Source organism: Carya illinoinensis, chromosome 3, assembly GCF_018687715.1.
Source record: "Carya illinoinensis cultivar Pawnee chromosome 3, C.illinoinensisPawnee_v1, whole genome shotgun sequence".
Taxonomy (NCBI): Eukaryota; Viridiplantae; Streptophyta; class Magnoliopsida; order Fagales; family Juglandaceae; genus Carya; species Carya illinoinensis.
The window spans coordinates 2,057,139-2,073,404 of record NC_056754.1 but is presented as its reverse complement, the minus strand read 5'-3'; the positions used below and the strand labels follow the sequence as shown (position 1 = coordinate 2,073,404).

Sequence of the window (16,266 nt, the reverse complement as noted above, 5' to 3'; positions counted from 1 at the left end):
ATGCGTTCCTAATCTTTTACAATAAGATTATTTTCTTTTAAATCTAAATATTCCTAAAAGGTGTTTTTATATTATACTTTTCAAATCCAAATTTTATAAATTAAATTTAGGATGATTATATTTGAAAAAAATTAAAGAAGAAAAAAATGAAATATTAAAGCCACAAGGATTGGAAATAATAAGAAGTTGTTTGGATATTGAAATAAGATGAGATGAAATGAAATGAGATTGTTTGTAAATAGTAGTAAGATTGTTAAATTAAGATGAGATAAGATGATATGATTTTTGAAAGTTTTGTGTATTTAAAGTGAGAAGTCAGATGAGATAGTTTTAACTTTATAGAGATTTGATAAATGTGAATTTTATTTATAAATAAGTAATAGTAATTTATAAATCACCTACCTAAATTTAATTTTTTATAATATACTTGATAATAATATTATAACATAATAATATTTTTATTAAATTAAAATATTTTTATAAATAAAATATTAAATAAAAATATTTTTTCTTAAGAAAAATATTAAATAATTAAGAGGATATTTATAAAATATTTGTTATAAAAATATTGTGTTTAAAAAATATATATATATTTTTATATTTGACTGACAAAACCGTGGGCGGAGTCAGGGGCTTGGGATAAACGTACCGTGGGAGGCCAACCAAAAAGCTTTCTATTAAATTAAAAAAAAAAAAAAAAAGGCATTGAATGTTTGTCGTTACGTAAAAATAATTTCAAAACAATTTTCAAATCTAATATTAATCGTTTGGTTGGATGTAGATAATTTTTCCGTACAGAAGGAGGTTTCTGTATCCAAAGGACGTCTAATATTGTGAGCTAAGTGCAAGCTGGAAGATAGAGACAAGGTGGCAAGTTGAGAAGAGCGGGGGTAATGTACGTGGATGCACTGAACGGAGACTGGATAACAACAAGTACACGTGCGTGGACAAACTACAAACCACAACTTTAACAAATCCACTTGCACCAATAGCGAAAGGACACGATTGCATTACGCGCTGGTGCCGTGTACGTCGCTCCCCCCTTGCATCACCTTACATAAATTACATAAATAAATTGTACTGGGTCCGGTCATCCATCTTAGGCCTACAGGCTACATCAATGTTTCTAATCGTACCCACATATTTATTGACCCCGAGCGAAATTTAGGTTTAGGAAACGTATCTTCTCATCTTACTTTAGTTTATTTTATTTTATTTTATTATTATAATTTTTTTATAAAATATAATAAATAATTTAATTTTTAAAATTTTTAAAATAATAATATTATTAAAAAATAATAATTTAATAATATTTTATTCAACTTTTATCTAAAATCATATTATATTTATCTCTTAATTCAAATCAACCCTAATAATTTATGAATATATATTGCTCACCCTCAACAAAAATATATATAGAAAAAATGAATAAATTTAAAATTTACGTAAAGAAGTAATTTTTTGAATAATAAATCTCTCTTTTTTTTTTTTAAATAAGTACAAACTTATACATTTTAAAAATGTGTGTAAAATTTCTAAAAATTAAATAATAACAATAATAATAGTAGTAGTAGTGTAAAAACTAAAATTTGGATCCACGTCACAAATGATAGGTGCTTGACTTGAAAAGATATTTAGAGAGAAGAGTGGGTCCATCTCCATCTGTTGGATAAGGATTTACGAATAATAAATAAATAAAAAACTCATTTCGGATCTTATTCTTTTGATCTATTTATATGAATCCCTTATTCTTTTTTAAATAATGTCCTATCATTATTTTAATTAGTAATTAGTTTTTTTTTTTTTTCAAAAAGTGATTGTTTGTGTGAACGCTTCTTTGTTTTTTTCTTTGCAGCGATTTTAAAAGGACATATTTGTTAAATTTGTACTAAATAATTAAATATTGCAACATTTCTCTATTTTTTTATTAACTACTGTTCTTTAAAAAATACAAAAAGAAAGAACAAGTGCCTATTAAAGAAGATATTAAGGTTGCGTTTAAATACTGAGGTGATATTATATATTTTATAAATAAAAAAAATAATAATGATAAAATATTAAATAATAATAAATAGTAATATAGAATATTAAAAAATTGATAAAAAAATAATAATAAATAGTAGTAGAATAGTTGAGAATAGTCGCTACCCAAAAAGCAAACTCAGAAATTGTTGGTGGTTAAGTTTGCGGTTTTCAAATCTCCACTTGTTGGTTGGTTGTCGAGGACTTGTCTACACCAACAACTTATTCGATGTTTTATGGATAAACCATGAACCCATTGCTACTTGCAGAAGCAGACGCGATTCCGAGTTAGTCACCATTAGTGCTGTGTTACTATCAACATGGAGGGTGCAGACGGGTCCTAGCAAGTTGATGAATATGTATATGTTTAATTGTTTATGTTCGCACATCCTTATTTTAAGTTGATGTATTAGTATATACACATATGAGGTGTGCTATACACCGCACCCATGTCTCATTTTTAGCCACATCATGGGCATCACATGTACATGCCACCAGGCAAGAGCGTCATCTGGTAGCCCTCCATTATATGTAACCAAGTTATTTGACTAGATGATGTCCAGTGTACATTTGTGGTAATTTCATCCCCAGAAGATGTTGAAGTAGTATCCTGATTTTTTTTCACGTGAGAGAGAGGGGGAACAAATAAAAAAGGGACATGTCATCCATTTCAATTGATGCAGCTATACTGGCTTCAGCAATTGTTGCTCCATACACATCACTGCGTTTTGTGATGGAGCGACCTTCAAGTTACCAAGGTATGGTACAATCCTGTTTATGTTTCCTTGCATCTAATAAAAGACATCTTATGTGACAATAATCATCACAATGGATATTCTCATTGCAGTGCCAATAGAAAAAAGAAAAGAAAGAGAGAGAATAAAAGAAAAACAATAATAGAAATCTCAATCGTGGGTCAATGAGAACTGCATAAAAGTTCCTCACCATATGCTGATTAATACGAATTGCATATTAAACTCACCGTGGTAGTGTCAAGTGAAGGTGGAAAACTCAATGCATCACTTATTTATTTAAGACGATGAACATTTCTATGATGCTCTTTGGGTTCATAATATAAAATGCTCTAGCTTATATATCTTTCTCCACTAAATACAGGCATCTCTCAAACAATAGAAGGACGACGTGGGGAAAGCTTAAGATTCCTACATGGAAACGAGTTGATAAATATGTATACGTGTACTTGGCTATGTTCGCACATGCTTATTTTAAGTTGATGTATACACATATAAGAGTTGTTCTATAAACTGGATAAATGGATTGAATAGTACCATATCAATACACCAGGATAAATGGAATGAGGATGTAGTACATAACATTTCCCTTAAAAACAATGGACCGATTACAATTACAGAAATGCGCAGCACTACAATAGAACATAAGAAGTGGTAGATAGATCCAAAATAGAACCTCACTATCAGAATAAAAGAAGCAAGCATAAATTAACACCGCAATTTGGGTATTTTTCTTAATCATATGTAACCTAAGATGGGTAAAGAATCAACTGTGTTCGAATTAAAAGTACACGTAGAATAAAATTGAGGTATTCATAATTTAATCTCAAAAATATAAGTTGAGGAAACAGCCAAGCCTTCTACATCGAAGGTACGAACCAATCTCTGTCTCTTGGTAGGCGATTCAAGCCAACAGAACTCCAAATGGAATGACTTGGAATCTGCAACACTTTTAGCCACATCACATGGGCATCCCATGTACATGCCACCAGGCAAGAGTATCATCTGGTACCCTCCATTAAACGTAACCAAGTTGTTTGTCTGGGTGCCTGTCCAGTGTACGTTTGTGGTAATTTCACTCACAGAAGATGTTGACGTAATATCCTGATTTTTTTTCATATGAGATAGTGAGACAAGGATGAATAAAAAGGAATTCACGAGTTTCATAAATTCTACTTTTTTCGTGTTATAACAGTCATTATCTAGTCATATCAAGTATCATAACATATCACTGCAATATCACTAGGTAATCGTATTCTCCCTTACAAAACTTGACTTGTAGTCAATGTGTTTTATCCGCCCAAAACGGTAAGTAATGAGCAAGTTGGTCATATTAAGATTGATTGACCTATCCCTGGATTGTTCAACTTATCATTGGGTATAACCTTATTATTTAAGACTTCTCCAAATATTTTAAGTTTCAATTCGTCCAACAACTCATATCTAATGTTTTATAACAGAGAGGGGAAGTAACTTGTTTAATTGTAGGATACCTGAACAAGGTGACCCTTGTCATCCATTTCAAGTGATGTAACTGTATTGGCTTCAGCAATTGTTGCTCCATACACACCACTACGTTTTGTGATGGAGCGACCTTTCCAGTTACCAAGGTATGGTACAATCCTGTTTGTGTCTCCTTGCATCTGATAAAAGATATCTTATGTGACTATAATCACAATGAATATTCTCATTGCAATGCCAACAAAAAAGGGAAAAGAGAGAGTCCAAAGAAAATTAAAAAAAATTATAGAAACTTCAATCAAGGGTCAATGAGAACTGCACAAAAGTTTCTCACCATCTGCTGATCAATAAGGATTGCATATCAAACTCACCATTGTGGTGTCAAGTGAAGGTGGAAAACTCAATGCGTCACCTCTTTGCTCAAGGAAGATGACGAGCATTTCTATGATTCCCTTTGGGTTTATAATATGGAATGCTCTTGCTCTTATATCTTTCTCCAGTGAATAAAGGCAGCTCTCACAGACAATAGAGGGAAGACGTGAGGGAAGCTTAAGATCCCTACATGGTGAGAATAATTGGAAGAAACAGGTGAGCATATGGAATGAGAAAAAAATCTAGTTAGAAAATAGATAGGAGTTCAACATAGAGATATAAAGGTGATCCACAATAACGCAAATTAAGTTCCAGAACTCCAAATAGGATATTAATTGAATTGATTATTATAATGTTTTAAACAATGAGTAAGGTCTTTCTATTAGGATCTCCTTTTAATGGATAAACTGCTAAACTAATTTATGTTTTAGGACATGAATTGCCAGCTAGGCCATTGTTGCTATAGTTCATCATTCCAAAAGTCTATAGACATTTGAATAGGTTGATGACATACATGTAAGGGTACACTGTCGAGACAATAATACACCAAAAGCCTTTGTAGCATCTACCCTCTCGTCTTCAAAGCTAAATTTATTTCATACTTCTAAGCTAAATTTAAAAGGATCCAGCACTACAGAAAACTTTGAAAATGAACTTTCTGAAATAATTACATATCCATGGAACGTATGGTCAAAGTCACTCTATTATTTATATATGCACAAATCTTTACAACACATGATTAGTATTACTGCATAGTCCCCTATTAATTATCAGCAATGCATGAAGAAGGCCCTAAGAAGAAATAACTTACTTTGGTGACTCTTCACCAATGTCATCTTCCCCTAAAACCCCCTGTCTTAAAACAGTTTCTAACATTCCAGCTGTCTGGTATCTCAGAGCAAATGCCCTTTCCTTTGGGAAATAACCAATCTGCAGACTAGTTGCAATGGATATTCAGCAGAACAAAAATGAGATCATAAAAACCTATATTTTCCACAGACAAAAGAAGATAAATAAACTCAAAATGTTGTAAGGGTTATAATACTCACCTGTTGATATTTGTCTACAGTGAACATGTTGGTCTCTTTAATTTTGTACTCTGCCCAGTCCGGCCCATCATCGTATCCTGATATTGAAGTGCTTGGGGGTTGCTTTATGTACAGCCTATATTATAAAAGAGAATTAAGCCAATAGGATCATAAGGTGATTAAATGAGTAAGATCAACAACTAAGTTTATTTGCAATGATATTAAAGAAATTGGTCTTCGGACCACATGGCATGCATGCTAGAAGACATGACCCACATAGTTTCCAAAACAAATCAAACTCAATTTTAATTTCCACCCAAACTGTCAACCAAAACTTGGCCATCTAATCCAATTTCACAATAATACTCTGCAAAATCCTATTACCCACAGCCATCATTACAAATTGCAGCAATAAAAATGCAACATTGTGACTTCAGGAAAAATATAATCTTATTCAATTACCTAAGGTATTAGATTTATTTTTTGAAGCCCCAATTTGGATGAAATATTTTCACTTTAGTTTCCAACTCTCTATGTTCACCAGCTCCATTTTCATTTGCAAACACGTTAACCATCATCATCATATCGATCTCAAAATTGTGGGTTTCAGTATTATTCATGTAAGACTTTTGCAACAAACCAAACAATATGAATAATATTTTTAATATGGTGAATTGCCCATAACAAATAACAAATCATCAAAATAAAATTTTTTCTCAGCAATAACTGAACCTTACGTCTGAATGAGACTCATGAGTTCATCTTCCCCATAGGAACTCACTGCAAGCTTTGTGCTCACTTTATGCAGCAGATTTCCAAAACCATCGAATTGCTGGAAGATTAATTTATTTATTAAAAAATTAATCTCTATCAATCAATATCCCGAGAACTAAAAAAATACATTTTTGTAATGAAAATAAAGATACTTAAACTAAACATAATTCGACATAATACTTCTCATTTAGAATCAATATGATAAATTCTTAATACTTACAAAGAAAGAACCGTTCCAGTTGCCCAAGTTGAGGTCGAAGAACCCGCGAAGATTTTCGATGCTCATGGGTTCTTCGTGTGGTTTCTGAGCTCCTGTTTCGACAGTGTTGAACGAGGGTGAGTTCGTGGCTTTGGTTCTTGAGCTCCGGAATGTGGGAACGGCAATCCGACATGGGTTGAAGTTGGAGAGGTATACGGGGAAAGGTCGAGTTCCCTTGGAGTTTTGTAATTTGGGGATGGGAGGGAGTGTAAGTGAGTAGCAAATGGAAGCCATTGAAGCAGGATTATGTGCTGAGGGTGCAGCTACGGATGAGAGGTTCTATGTGTGATATCTATCGTTATCTGGGAGAGGGGGGGCAGAGCACAAAGCCCACACTTTCCAATGGCATTTCTAAGTGAATCGATTTGTAATAGACCCGTTTTAGACGTAAGAAGCCCATATCAATCATGGGAAGCCCGTTTTAATATACCTTGAAAAAGCACTCTTTTGATATCATTTTGACATTTGAATTTATCTTATTATTTAAATAATATGAATTAGTTTGAAAATAAAATAACTCTTTTTTAATTTTATGAGTTACAAAAACATTTATTAAATATAATTTCAACTTCGAAAAGCTCACTTTCAGAACTACCATTGTTGCAATAATCATTACTGCCCAAAGCCTTTATAAATTAGTTTCAAATTGTACAACGTCCGAAAATAATACTCATAGAAAGACCGTCGATGCTAATTCCTTCACTTTCACAAATCTCGCGGATTTTTCTCAGATAATAAATTTAAAAACATATATTAAAATGCTAATATTTTGTCTTTTGTTATTCTGCATTAAAAGGCTAACACTTCTAGAAGAGAAGTTGTATAAGAAGTATGCCACTACCACTGCTCTTGATAGGTAATTGTTTGTCACGCGTTCTATTTCAACGAGCCATTCTCAAGCTCTTTTTGTGATTAACCCAACCCACAATTAAGGTTCATAACCGAGTCCCCCAACCAAACCAAAGAAAGTGAAAGAACTGAGAGAGAAATGGATGAATATGCATACAGATGAATGAGATATATCTACTACATTTACAGCAGTACGGTAAACAACCACATGGTTTAAGGCCCCACATGCATTTGCCTCGTAAAGTCACAAGCAGATCCACAAATTATGCGAAAAAGAAAATCCACAAATTTCACAGTTGAATCCTCCAATAAATTCAAAATAAATAAAACCGTTTCGTAACGTTACAGTCATCATGTTGGACATATTAGCAACACAAACACCATTCACTCACCACCTAATCAGGACACCACCCAATTGCAGCAGGTCAACTACCATGAAGAAAGCACCGCAAAAGAAAATAACTCAATTCCTTTTACCAACTGATTAAAGAATGTCTAAAGTAATCTTGACACCCTTGCAAAAAACACTGAATCTTGAATATCAATATTGCTACCAGAACCGGAGGAATGTATCCCATACTGCACCAATGGCAAAAACCATCGGCAAAACAATCTTACCTCTGGAAATCGAACTAGGAGAGCTGTTGGTATTGTTCAAAGGGGAAGATGTGGGTGGAGGTGGGGGGTTTTCCACAAGTATAGCTAGTTTCATACCACCATAGCAGAACCCCTTGCCACTAATAATGTAATAATGCCGAGTCACATTTAGGGGAATCACATCCCTTCCAGCTCCGGTAGTCCAATTGTGAAGAGGATGATCTGAATTGCACGTCTCGTAGTCCGTTTTGTTCACCTCTAGCACGTTCATCTGGTTCCTATCATACACAAAAACTGGAGAAAACAACAAAGAGTCACCTGGCAGCTTTAAATGGCCATGTAGCCAAATCTTGGTATAGAGTAATGGAATTCAAATTTAAAAGAGTCCTGGATTTAATGAGAAACAACATTGTATGTGGATCCCTAGCTTGCCAGGAACCACAAGCCATATGTTGACCTTCAAAATAACAGCAGGATTACATGGTTGTGCTACAAATCGAGGTGAGCTGACCAAAAGATTCTAGCAGAACAGGAAAAAGAGCAAACAACATATTTAAGAGACACAAAATATGAGATAAAATATCCTCTAACCCTAAAGTTAGCTAGGGGTACATCATCAGCAGATGGCAAGAAGTGTTTCTTGTGTAGGTTAGTGAAGAACTTGGCATTACCCTATCAAAGGCATGAGTGAGTGAACCCAACAAAAGATAATTTCTTTTTTTTTTTTTTTTTTTTTAAATTATAGGTAATCAAGAAGTTTTATTCATACAAAAAGAAGGCTTAGCCCAAGTACCTAGGATGTATACATGAGAAGTACCTAAAAACCCAACAAAAGATATAATTCCAATGGCAAGGGAATGCTATAGTAAAATTTGTGAGATAGAATTCAGGTTTTGTTTAATTTATTTTTCAATTGTTTCGGGGACCAAAACATTTCATTGTCTGTCTTGGCTTAAACCTTAAAGGTTAAGAGAGCTGGCAGCACGGTCGACTTTTTCTCCCACTTGCCTATCATGCCCACCAAGCAATCAATAACCGAATCTTATAACTAATAAAATCAATAGTGAAAGCAATATCTAGATCCAAAAATAAAGATTTACAATCAATGATCAATCAAGTACCTAAAAAGAACTCATAAAAGTAAAGTTGAGCCCTTTATACTTTTACAGCAAGCAGAAACCAAGAGAAGGTTCGAGAAAGTAAAGAAAATAACGAGCTGCACCTCACAGTAATCCTCAACCAAGAATCCGAATCCGTAGATCTGAGGAAGCACAGCTAAATAGTAAAGCAATGAAGAAATCAAAATCCAGACAACTTCAATGAAGCGTTCCTTTTTTCCTATTTTATCAGCAGGGATACTGAGCCTTGAACGCAAGTTTCATAGCTTAAGAGACAAAAAATTAAGCAGAAACTGGCTGTTAAAGAGCCAAAAAAAAATAAATAAATAAAAATTAGCAGCGCAAGAAAAAAAAAAAAAAAAAGCAAAAGTTCCCGTAACCCAATTAGATCTACCTCATTCACCAACATCATCAAGCCAAACCGCACTAAAATGTGAAGGACGTAATATGAACTAGGAACTACTGGAAGTGGAAGCAGAGGAAGCTGTACTTGGGACAGAGTAAATCGAAACACGTGCATGCGCGAAGAGAGAGAGTGAGAAAGAGGGGGAGGGCTTACAGAGCCAGTCGCCATTGTAGAAGTGTTTGTCCATAGCCCAAGTAGTGTAGTTGAAATTGGTGGTCCAACCCATGTTGCCTCCCACGGTCCACCGCGTAGCTGAGACTCCCGGCACCATTACCACCGCGGCGCACATCAGCACCCCCACCACCATGGTAAGCGACAGATACCCAGTGCCTCTTTTCACTCCCTCCATTGGTCTCTCTCTCTCTCTTTCTGGAACTCGTCTATTAGAAGGTGAAAGTCTCTGCTTTTGGGTTATATTGGGTTAGGCTTAATTTGCTCGAAGGGTGTGTCGTCTGTAGATCCGCTTTGGATTAGATTTGTTAAGCTGTTCATTAGCAAGACCCCGCGTGTCGTGCGGAATTCCCGAATCGACAAACTTCAACATTTCCTGCTACCAGCCATGTGCGCATCACTGCCCAATGGGCTAATTTTTCTTTTAAATATACATTATCCCTTTAAATTACCATACAAAATCTTATATTTTAATTCAGAAAATAATTAAGTTTTCATATTGGATCCCGCGTCAAGTTAGTGTTGTAAAACAATTTTAACAGTGAAATATTAACAAAGGGTATAAAGTTTCATAGTTTAAATGATAAAATGCAAAAATTCTAATAATTTATAAATATAAGTGTATCTATCTATTTTTTTAAATCCTCGTGAAGATCATAAGATAAGATGCTTCTTAAACATTGTATGTTTACCTTTTGAGTTTTAACAAATATGGAAAATGATACGAAATATATTTAAATATGATGCACTAAGCATGAGTTGAGTTCCGATATCGTCTATCTTTGCAGCAGATCCCAAAAGAATGGCCTCTTCCGCCAAGGAATGTGGTAGGTTTGACCAAATTCACACGGTACCAATATAAATTAGAGATTGGTGAGAAAGGGCAGCAATGAAGAAACATCTTTTCATTGTGTAGTTAATGGCATCTTTTCAATGTTTCAAGCAGTATCTTCATGATAACGGTCGCTATCGCTGAACAAAATAATTTACGGAGTTAACAAAGCAAGCAAAAACGCTATTAACTATCTGATTTGCTTTTACCGTGATCTTTAATTTATTATTAAGTTTGTCTCTTAATTTGATACAAACTTGTGCCCAAAGTACCTAAGCCACAGTAGTTGTTATCATTGTGCTGGGCAAGCCCAGAGAAGCTCATTGTGGTTGTCTCCAAACGACAAAAGATGGCCGGAAGAATCACAATAGGAGTGAATACAGAACAGCATGAAACACACATCTACTTTCTCACTAGAAAAAATGAGTTTAATGTTCAAAAAACCAACATGAGGAGAAATCAAATTCGGTTCAATTTGGGCGCACGTATGATCAATAAAAACTCGATGATTTACTTGATCCGTGTGATAAAAATGTGATATACAAATATGCAATTTAATCGGACAAAAGATGTATTGCATTTGTACTATCTTCTAGGTTCATCGTCACAAAAAATATGGAAAGAAAAAGAATATTTGAATGCAATTTTGTTCAGTTTGTAAAATTATAGAATGAGTTACACTTGAATAGTTCCCTTTGACTCCAATCCTTGCTATTCTAAAGGTATGTCTCCCAACACAACATCTGAAGATGACCTTGAACCAGAACACTTAAGAGCTTCTCATGTCTTAAAAGAGACGAGGGAAGATTTACAGTAATAATAAAAGAGCAAATAAGGGGTGACAATCAGGAACACCCATTTCAAATAATTTATACCATAGTTCATTAAAAAAAGGCGCCTCAAGAGGCAAGAACCTGTTACCTACAATACTTACAAAGATATTCATCCAAAGCCTCTATCCACTCAAGTGTTTTTATTCTCTGTCATCCAGGCAGTGGCAGACCGTAGAGCTATATATATTCATTTAGCCAAGGTGGGACTGACTGTAAACTCTATATATTCTTTCTTGTTGGAACGACTGTAAAGTCTATTCAGTCCAACCTTCTAAGCAAATACTCAACTTGAACTTCCTTTGTCAACGGCATGATCCAATCACCATATAGATCAGCAACCAAACTTGGTACTATTTTGTATACCGGTTCAGCTTCATCCATATCTTCCTCTACGTTTGCTGTCACCTCTCGACCATAAGCTTTGGCTTTCATTTCTACTCTCCTTTTAATGGAGTCTTCCACTTTTGGATATGTCAGCATATCCATCAGTCTTTGCCCATCCTGCAAAATCCAACACGGCACCACAGAGGGAAAAAATGAGCGCAAGGTTGAGAAAAAATTTGTGATATCCAATAATAGCATCACATAGGAGAAGTAAAGCAAAGCATCTAAGAAAAATATGTACCTGTGCTCTGATGGCGAGTTCATAGGTATCCGGAGAGGCTCTAAATTTGGCCTCTGCTACAAATTTACCATAATGGATTCGTTTTGAAAGAGCCTGCAATCACAATAAGCATACATCAATGCACTCACACACACACACACACACACACAGAGTATTGATCATAGTGATGCAATGATGATTCATTAATGTCCATTGATTTAGACTCCTAACCACAATAATATGCTATGAACATAGAATTTGCATAAAACATCGTGCAGAAAATAAATACATGTGTGAAGATTAAACATTCTACATAATTAGGCAGCACAAGCAAACAATGTCTCTAATGGGATGAAGAATAACTTCCTTGGGCCCAACCACCATCATTTTAAATTTTCCATAAAGAATGTTTCTAGAGGACAGGACTATATCAAAATTGCACAATGTATTTCAAAACTTTACATATGATATACATCTCTGTACATGAGGCATGTAGGTAGATAATATGTCAATATATCGATCTTCAAAAATATAATGAATGAAAACAAGGAGCATGTGTTGTGAAGAAAGGTTTCACCAGAAGGTGCACAAGCAAAGGGACCCATCCTGATGGTTCCATGGTCCGAACTAAAAATGGCCCGAACTCAGGGAAAGGTATATGCAACTGCATTAACTTGCAGTTTGACTTGCAATGCTTGATTTACCAGTGTAATGAAGCGGTCACAATTTCTTACATGAATGAAACTAATACCAAATGAAGTATACAAGTGTACACAAGGAAGGAGTGGGAAAGAGAGAGAAAAGGGGGGGGGGGGGGGGGGGGAGAGAGAGAGAGTTAATATACAGGGGGCAAATATTGCAAGAGACCCAAGATGGATAAGATCATTACTTCAAAGAACAATAAAGGCAGAACAAGCCATACCTGATTTATTCTTACCACAGAATTCATAACAACTAGTCATCCAGATTAATTTTGAAATTTGTTAAAACTTGAGCGATTTTAATCAAAATGCATACCTGCAAGCACATTGTGTCACAAACAGCAGCTGATCCACAGTTGCCATCATCTCCTTCCTCAACCAATCTTGGGATAAGATCTCTAAAATACATGTCCCACACTTTGTTATTTATATTAATTGAGTCAGCAAAAGGATGTAGCACCTGTTTGAAAGTCAGAAAAAGGTTCAAAATGGAGGAGGATAGGGAGAAAAGACAAAAAATACTGTCCATTCTATTGACAAAATCTAACTGCCGAGAGAGAGAGAAAGGAAAAGTATGTTAGCAGGGTGAAATCTCAGGAAAACTTTCATCAATTATCCCCAATAGAATAGAATAATTTACTTATCTTACATCTATGCTACTAGCTAAACAGAAGAAGGTTGGTTAACTCTTCATGCATCAATCAAATCTGCGTGTTTAACCATCTATTGTTTTCCCTTCTTCCTAAGTAATACATTTTATTGGCTCCTTCATACTAAGATGATATAAAATATATTAAGAATAACTGATTGACCCCCCCCCCCCCCCCCCCCCCTCCCCCCAAAAAAACAAAAAACAAAAAAAAAAACTCCCCCAAAACAACAGGCTCATAAAAAAGCATAAGAAAATAAAAGGGGAGGGAGGGTGGGTAATAAACGGCTTCTATTACCTGTGGGTATTGCAAAGGTGGCAACATTGGGTCTGGCAGCTCATCCGGGAAAAAGGGATGTTCATCAGGACTCTTGTATCTGCCCACCTAATATGCAATGAGAAATTAACCAGAATGCCTTCACTGATCATTCCTTTGTCACAGCCATTCTTTTTTCCAGGGGTTTAACATACCTGAGCGTGAAGCTTTTCAGTTTCTCTGACCATGTATTCTACTAAGGAGCCTTGAAAACCATCCATGGAGAAAGCGCTAGGGTCATACGTCTCGACATTAAAACAATACTGAGCTCTCTCCAAGAGGCTAAAGATAATACTATCCTCTTGTCGAATCAAGGAACTCCTTATACCCTCTAGTGTCAATTTCTCGCTCTCATCCACCCTTTTCTTTATTGCTGGTGACCTACATTAAAAGACGGCCTAATTTAGAATTTGAACCACGAAAACGGAAAGGCAAAGTGCTCCAAATCCTCTCCCTGGACAGCACTAATGTCTTCTACAATATGTTAGATAGACTTGACTTCCATAAAAAATTTGGCATGTACGATTGCAGGAAGATGAGTAAATAATATCAACAAAGTGAAGCATCAGAAATAATGTGAAGCAAGAAAAAATGCTATCTGGTTATCAAGAAGTCCCGCAAACAAATCAGTGACCCATTAATAAAACTCAAGCAAGTAATTCAAGAAGAGTTCAAACAATCAAGGCCAAATGACGAGGCCGCGTTTTTTCATGCATTTTGAGTGATGTTTTTCTTACTGATAAATTATAAGTGAGCTGGTATTCTACTTGATAAGATCCAATCTTGTACTCTCTTTTTTCGCGAACCAATTAATTCGTTATGAAAACCTAAGTACATGAAGTAACCTGAAAATAGTGAGCACCTGCTGCCTACAAGAGACTGAATTGCATCCATATCTACTTACTAAGAAAAAATAGTTAGAAACAACCAAATAGACAAATTAAATCAACCATAAAGCACGCCTAAAGTATCTAATGTAAGTTCGAACTCAAAGTCTTATTGAATGGGTACTTTCTCAGCCATTCAGAATTTCCTTTTTCTTGTTTAGATTAATGCAACTAATTCGGATGCAGATCTGATCATTCACCATAACGGTTGGTTGCCACTTATGCATGATAGCAGAAAGCTTATATTGTAAAGGTGCTAGAGCAAAACATGCAAGTCGGATTATAAGGCAAATATACAACTATTGTCATGAACCGTACTACAATAAAGCCTCGATAACCAACGCAGAAAACAGAATGAAATAATATATGCCTTGTGTAAATAAAGGTAACAAGCCCGGAATTAGGAGCAAAAACCGAAAGATACAAAATGAATTCGAAAGACCCACAAGATGGATTTTAATAATTAGCAGATTTAAACAAACAAGGTTGCTTTTTGGTACCCAAAGGAAGTAGCAGTAGCTTGTACTGATTGAATGCCTCTCTTCGTCAAGCTTGAACCTCTGGACCTGAAAGAAAAATCCTGCCTAGTATGGAGGACCAAAGGGGAAATGGGTCTTGAAAGTCTGCAAGCATGAGGAGATGTAATGGCATGCGAGGCAGCTCCTAACAGCTTCGCCTCCATTGAAAGGAAAGAGAGCTTGGAGGACAAGGAACAACAAAAAAAAAAGAGAACCCAAGAAGGAAACAAGCAAACGCAACTGAGAGATTGGGCGCTTTGGCACTTTGAGTTGGTAATGGGCGGAGGGTGGGTGGGAATATATCATGTATGCGTTGAAAGTGGGTAGGTCGAGAGTTTGGATCCAAACACCATACGCTACGTGAGTCGTGTGACCTTGACGCACTTGTGTTGTACGTCACTCCCTGATGAGGTTAAAACCTGTGGACCGTTCTGTGCGGTTTGTTTATTGAGAAAGGAGAAGGTTGCCCCAACCAACCTCATGACCGCTTTTTTCAACCACTCGGAAGCCTTTCGTGACCAGTTCTGAAGTAATGTCATTTACAATATTTTTATATCTTTTTATCATTTAATTATATAATATTAAATGCTTAAAAATTAATTTTTATATTTTACTTATCTATCAATATTAAGAGAAATATGGTTGAAAAATAATAAACAACAATTTTCAAATGGGTTACAATTATATAAATTTCATTTGTGTTCATTCCTATTTATTAATTTAATAGATAAAATTGTAGACTCGTTTATTATATGAACTTAGGTAACGGATAAAAAGCTCATAAACAAACTAAATCTCTACTTGTTTAAAGTTTAATTACGTGGATGATGTGTTTATGCGGATAAGATTCATATGCTATACATTATATTAAGTTGTTAGGTATTATTTATGTATGTGTTCTGTTAGTACTTAGGTTTCTATACTACATACAATGTAACCAAGAACCTAAGATTCCTAGCCGGCAAAGACTTCGACTTTTAAGCATTTAGCATTGCTGGCCGGCATAGACTTTTGACTTTTCAGTTGCATTCACGTTGTTTTGTGTGACTACTTCTATAGCTGACATGCAGAATATTAAAGTTCTATTTTATTCAGGAGTCCGTACTGCTAATGTTAT

At 35.1% G+C, this 16,266-nt stretch overlaps 3 protein-coding genes across 3 annotated transcripts; all 3 read right to left on the bottom strand.

Annotated features, from left to right (window-relative positions):
* Positions 1 to 3,478: 3,478 nt before the first annotated feature.
* LOC122302412 lies at positions 3,479 to 7,063 on the bottom strand. Its single transcript, XM_043113660.1, has 7 exons — positions 6,630 to 7,063; positions 6,373 to 6,467; positions 5,657 to 5,771; positions 5,419 to 5,537; positions 4,607 to 4,793; positions 4,268 to 4,417; positions 3,479 to 3,878 (listed from the first exon to the last, which is right to left on the bottom strand). The coding sequence occupies exons 1-7, from the start codon at positions 6,900 to 6,902 to the stop codon at positions 3,588 to 3,590; spliced, it is 1,230 nt and encodes a 409-aa protein (XP_042969594.1). The 5' UTR covers positions 6,903 to 7,063; the 3' UTR covers positions 3,479 to 3,587.
* Positions 7,064 to 7,805: 742 nt separating this feature from the next.
* Positions 7,806 to 10,197, bottom strand: LOC122302414 (lamin-like protein). Its single transcript, XM_043113663.1, has 2 exons — positions 9,792 to 10,197; positions 7,806 to 8,408 (listed from the first exon to the last, which is right to left on the bottom strand). Exons 1-2 carry the CDS (start codon positions 9,985 to 9,987, stop codon positions 8,068 to 8,070), a joined length of 537 nt encoding a protein of 178 aa, XP_042969597.1. The 5' UTR covers positions 9,988 to 10,197; the 3' UTR covers positions 7,806 to 8,067.
* Positions 10,198 to 11,274: 1,077 nt separating this feature from the next.
* On the bottom strand, positions 11,275 to 15,510 carry LOC122302413 (chorismate mutase 1, chloroplastic-like). The gene is made up of 6 exons (XM_043113661.1): positions 15,132 to 15,510; positions 13,900 to 14,125; positions 13,727 to 13,813; positions 13,096 to 13,239; positions 12,100 to 12,192; positions 11,275 to 11,975 (listed from the first exon to the last, which is right to left on the bottom strand). Exons 1-6 carry the CDS (start codon positions 15,311 to 15,313, stop codon positions 11,733 to 11,735), a joined length of 975 nt encoding a protein of 324 aa, XP_042969595.1. The 5' UTR covers positions 15,314 to 15,510; the 3' UTR covers positions 11,275 to 11,732.
* Positions 15,511 to 16,266: the final 756 nt, after the last annotated feature.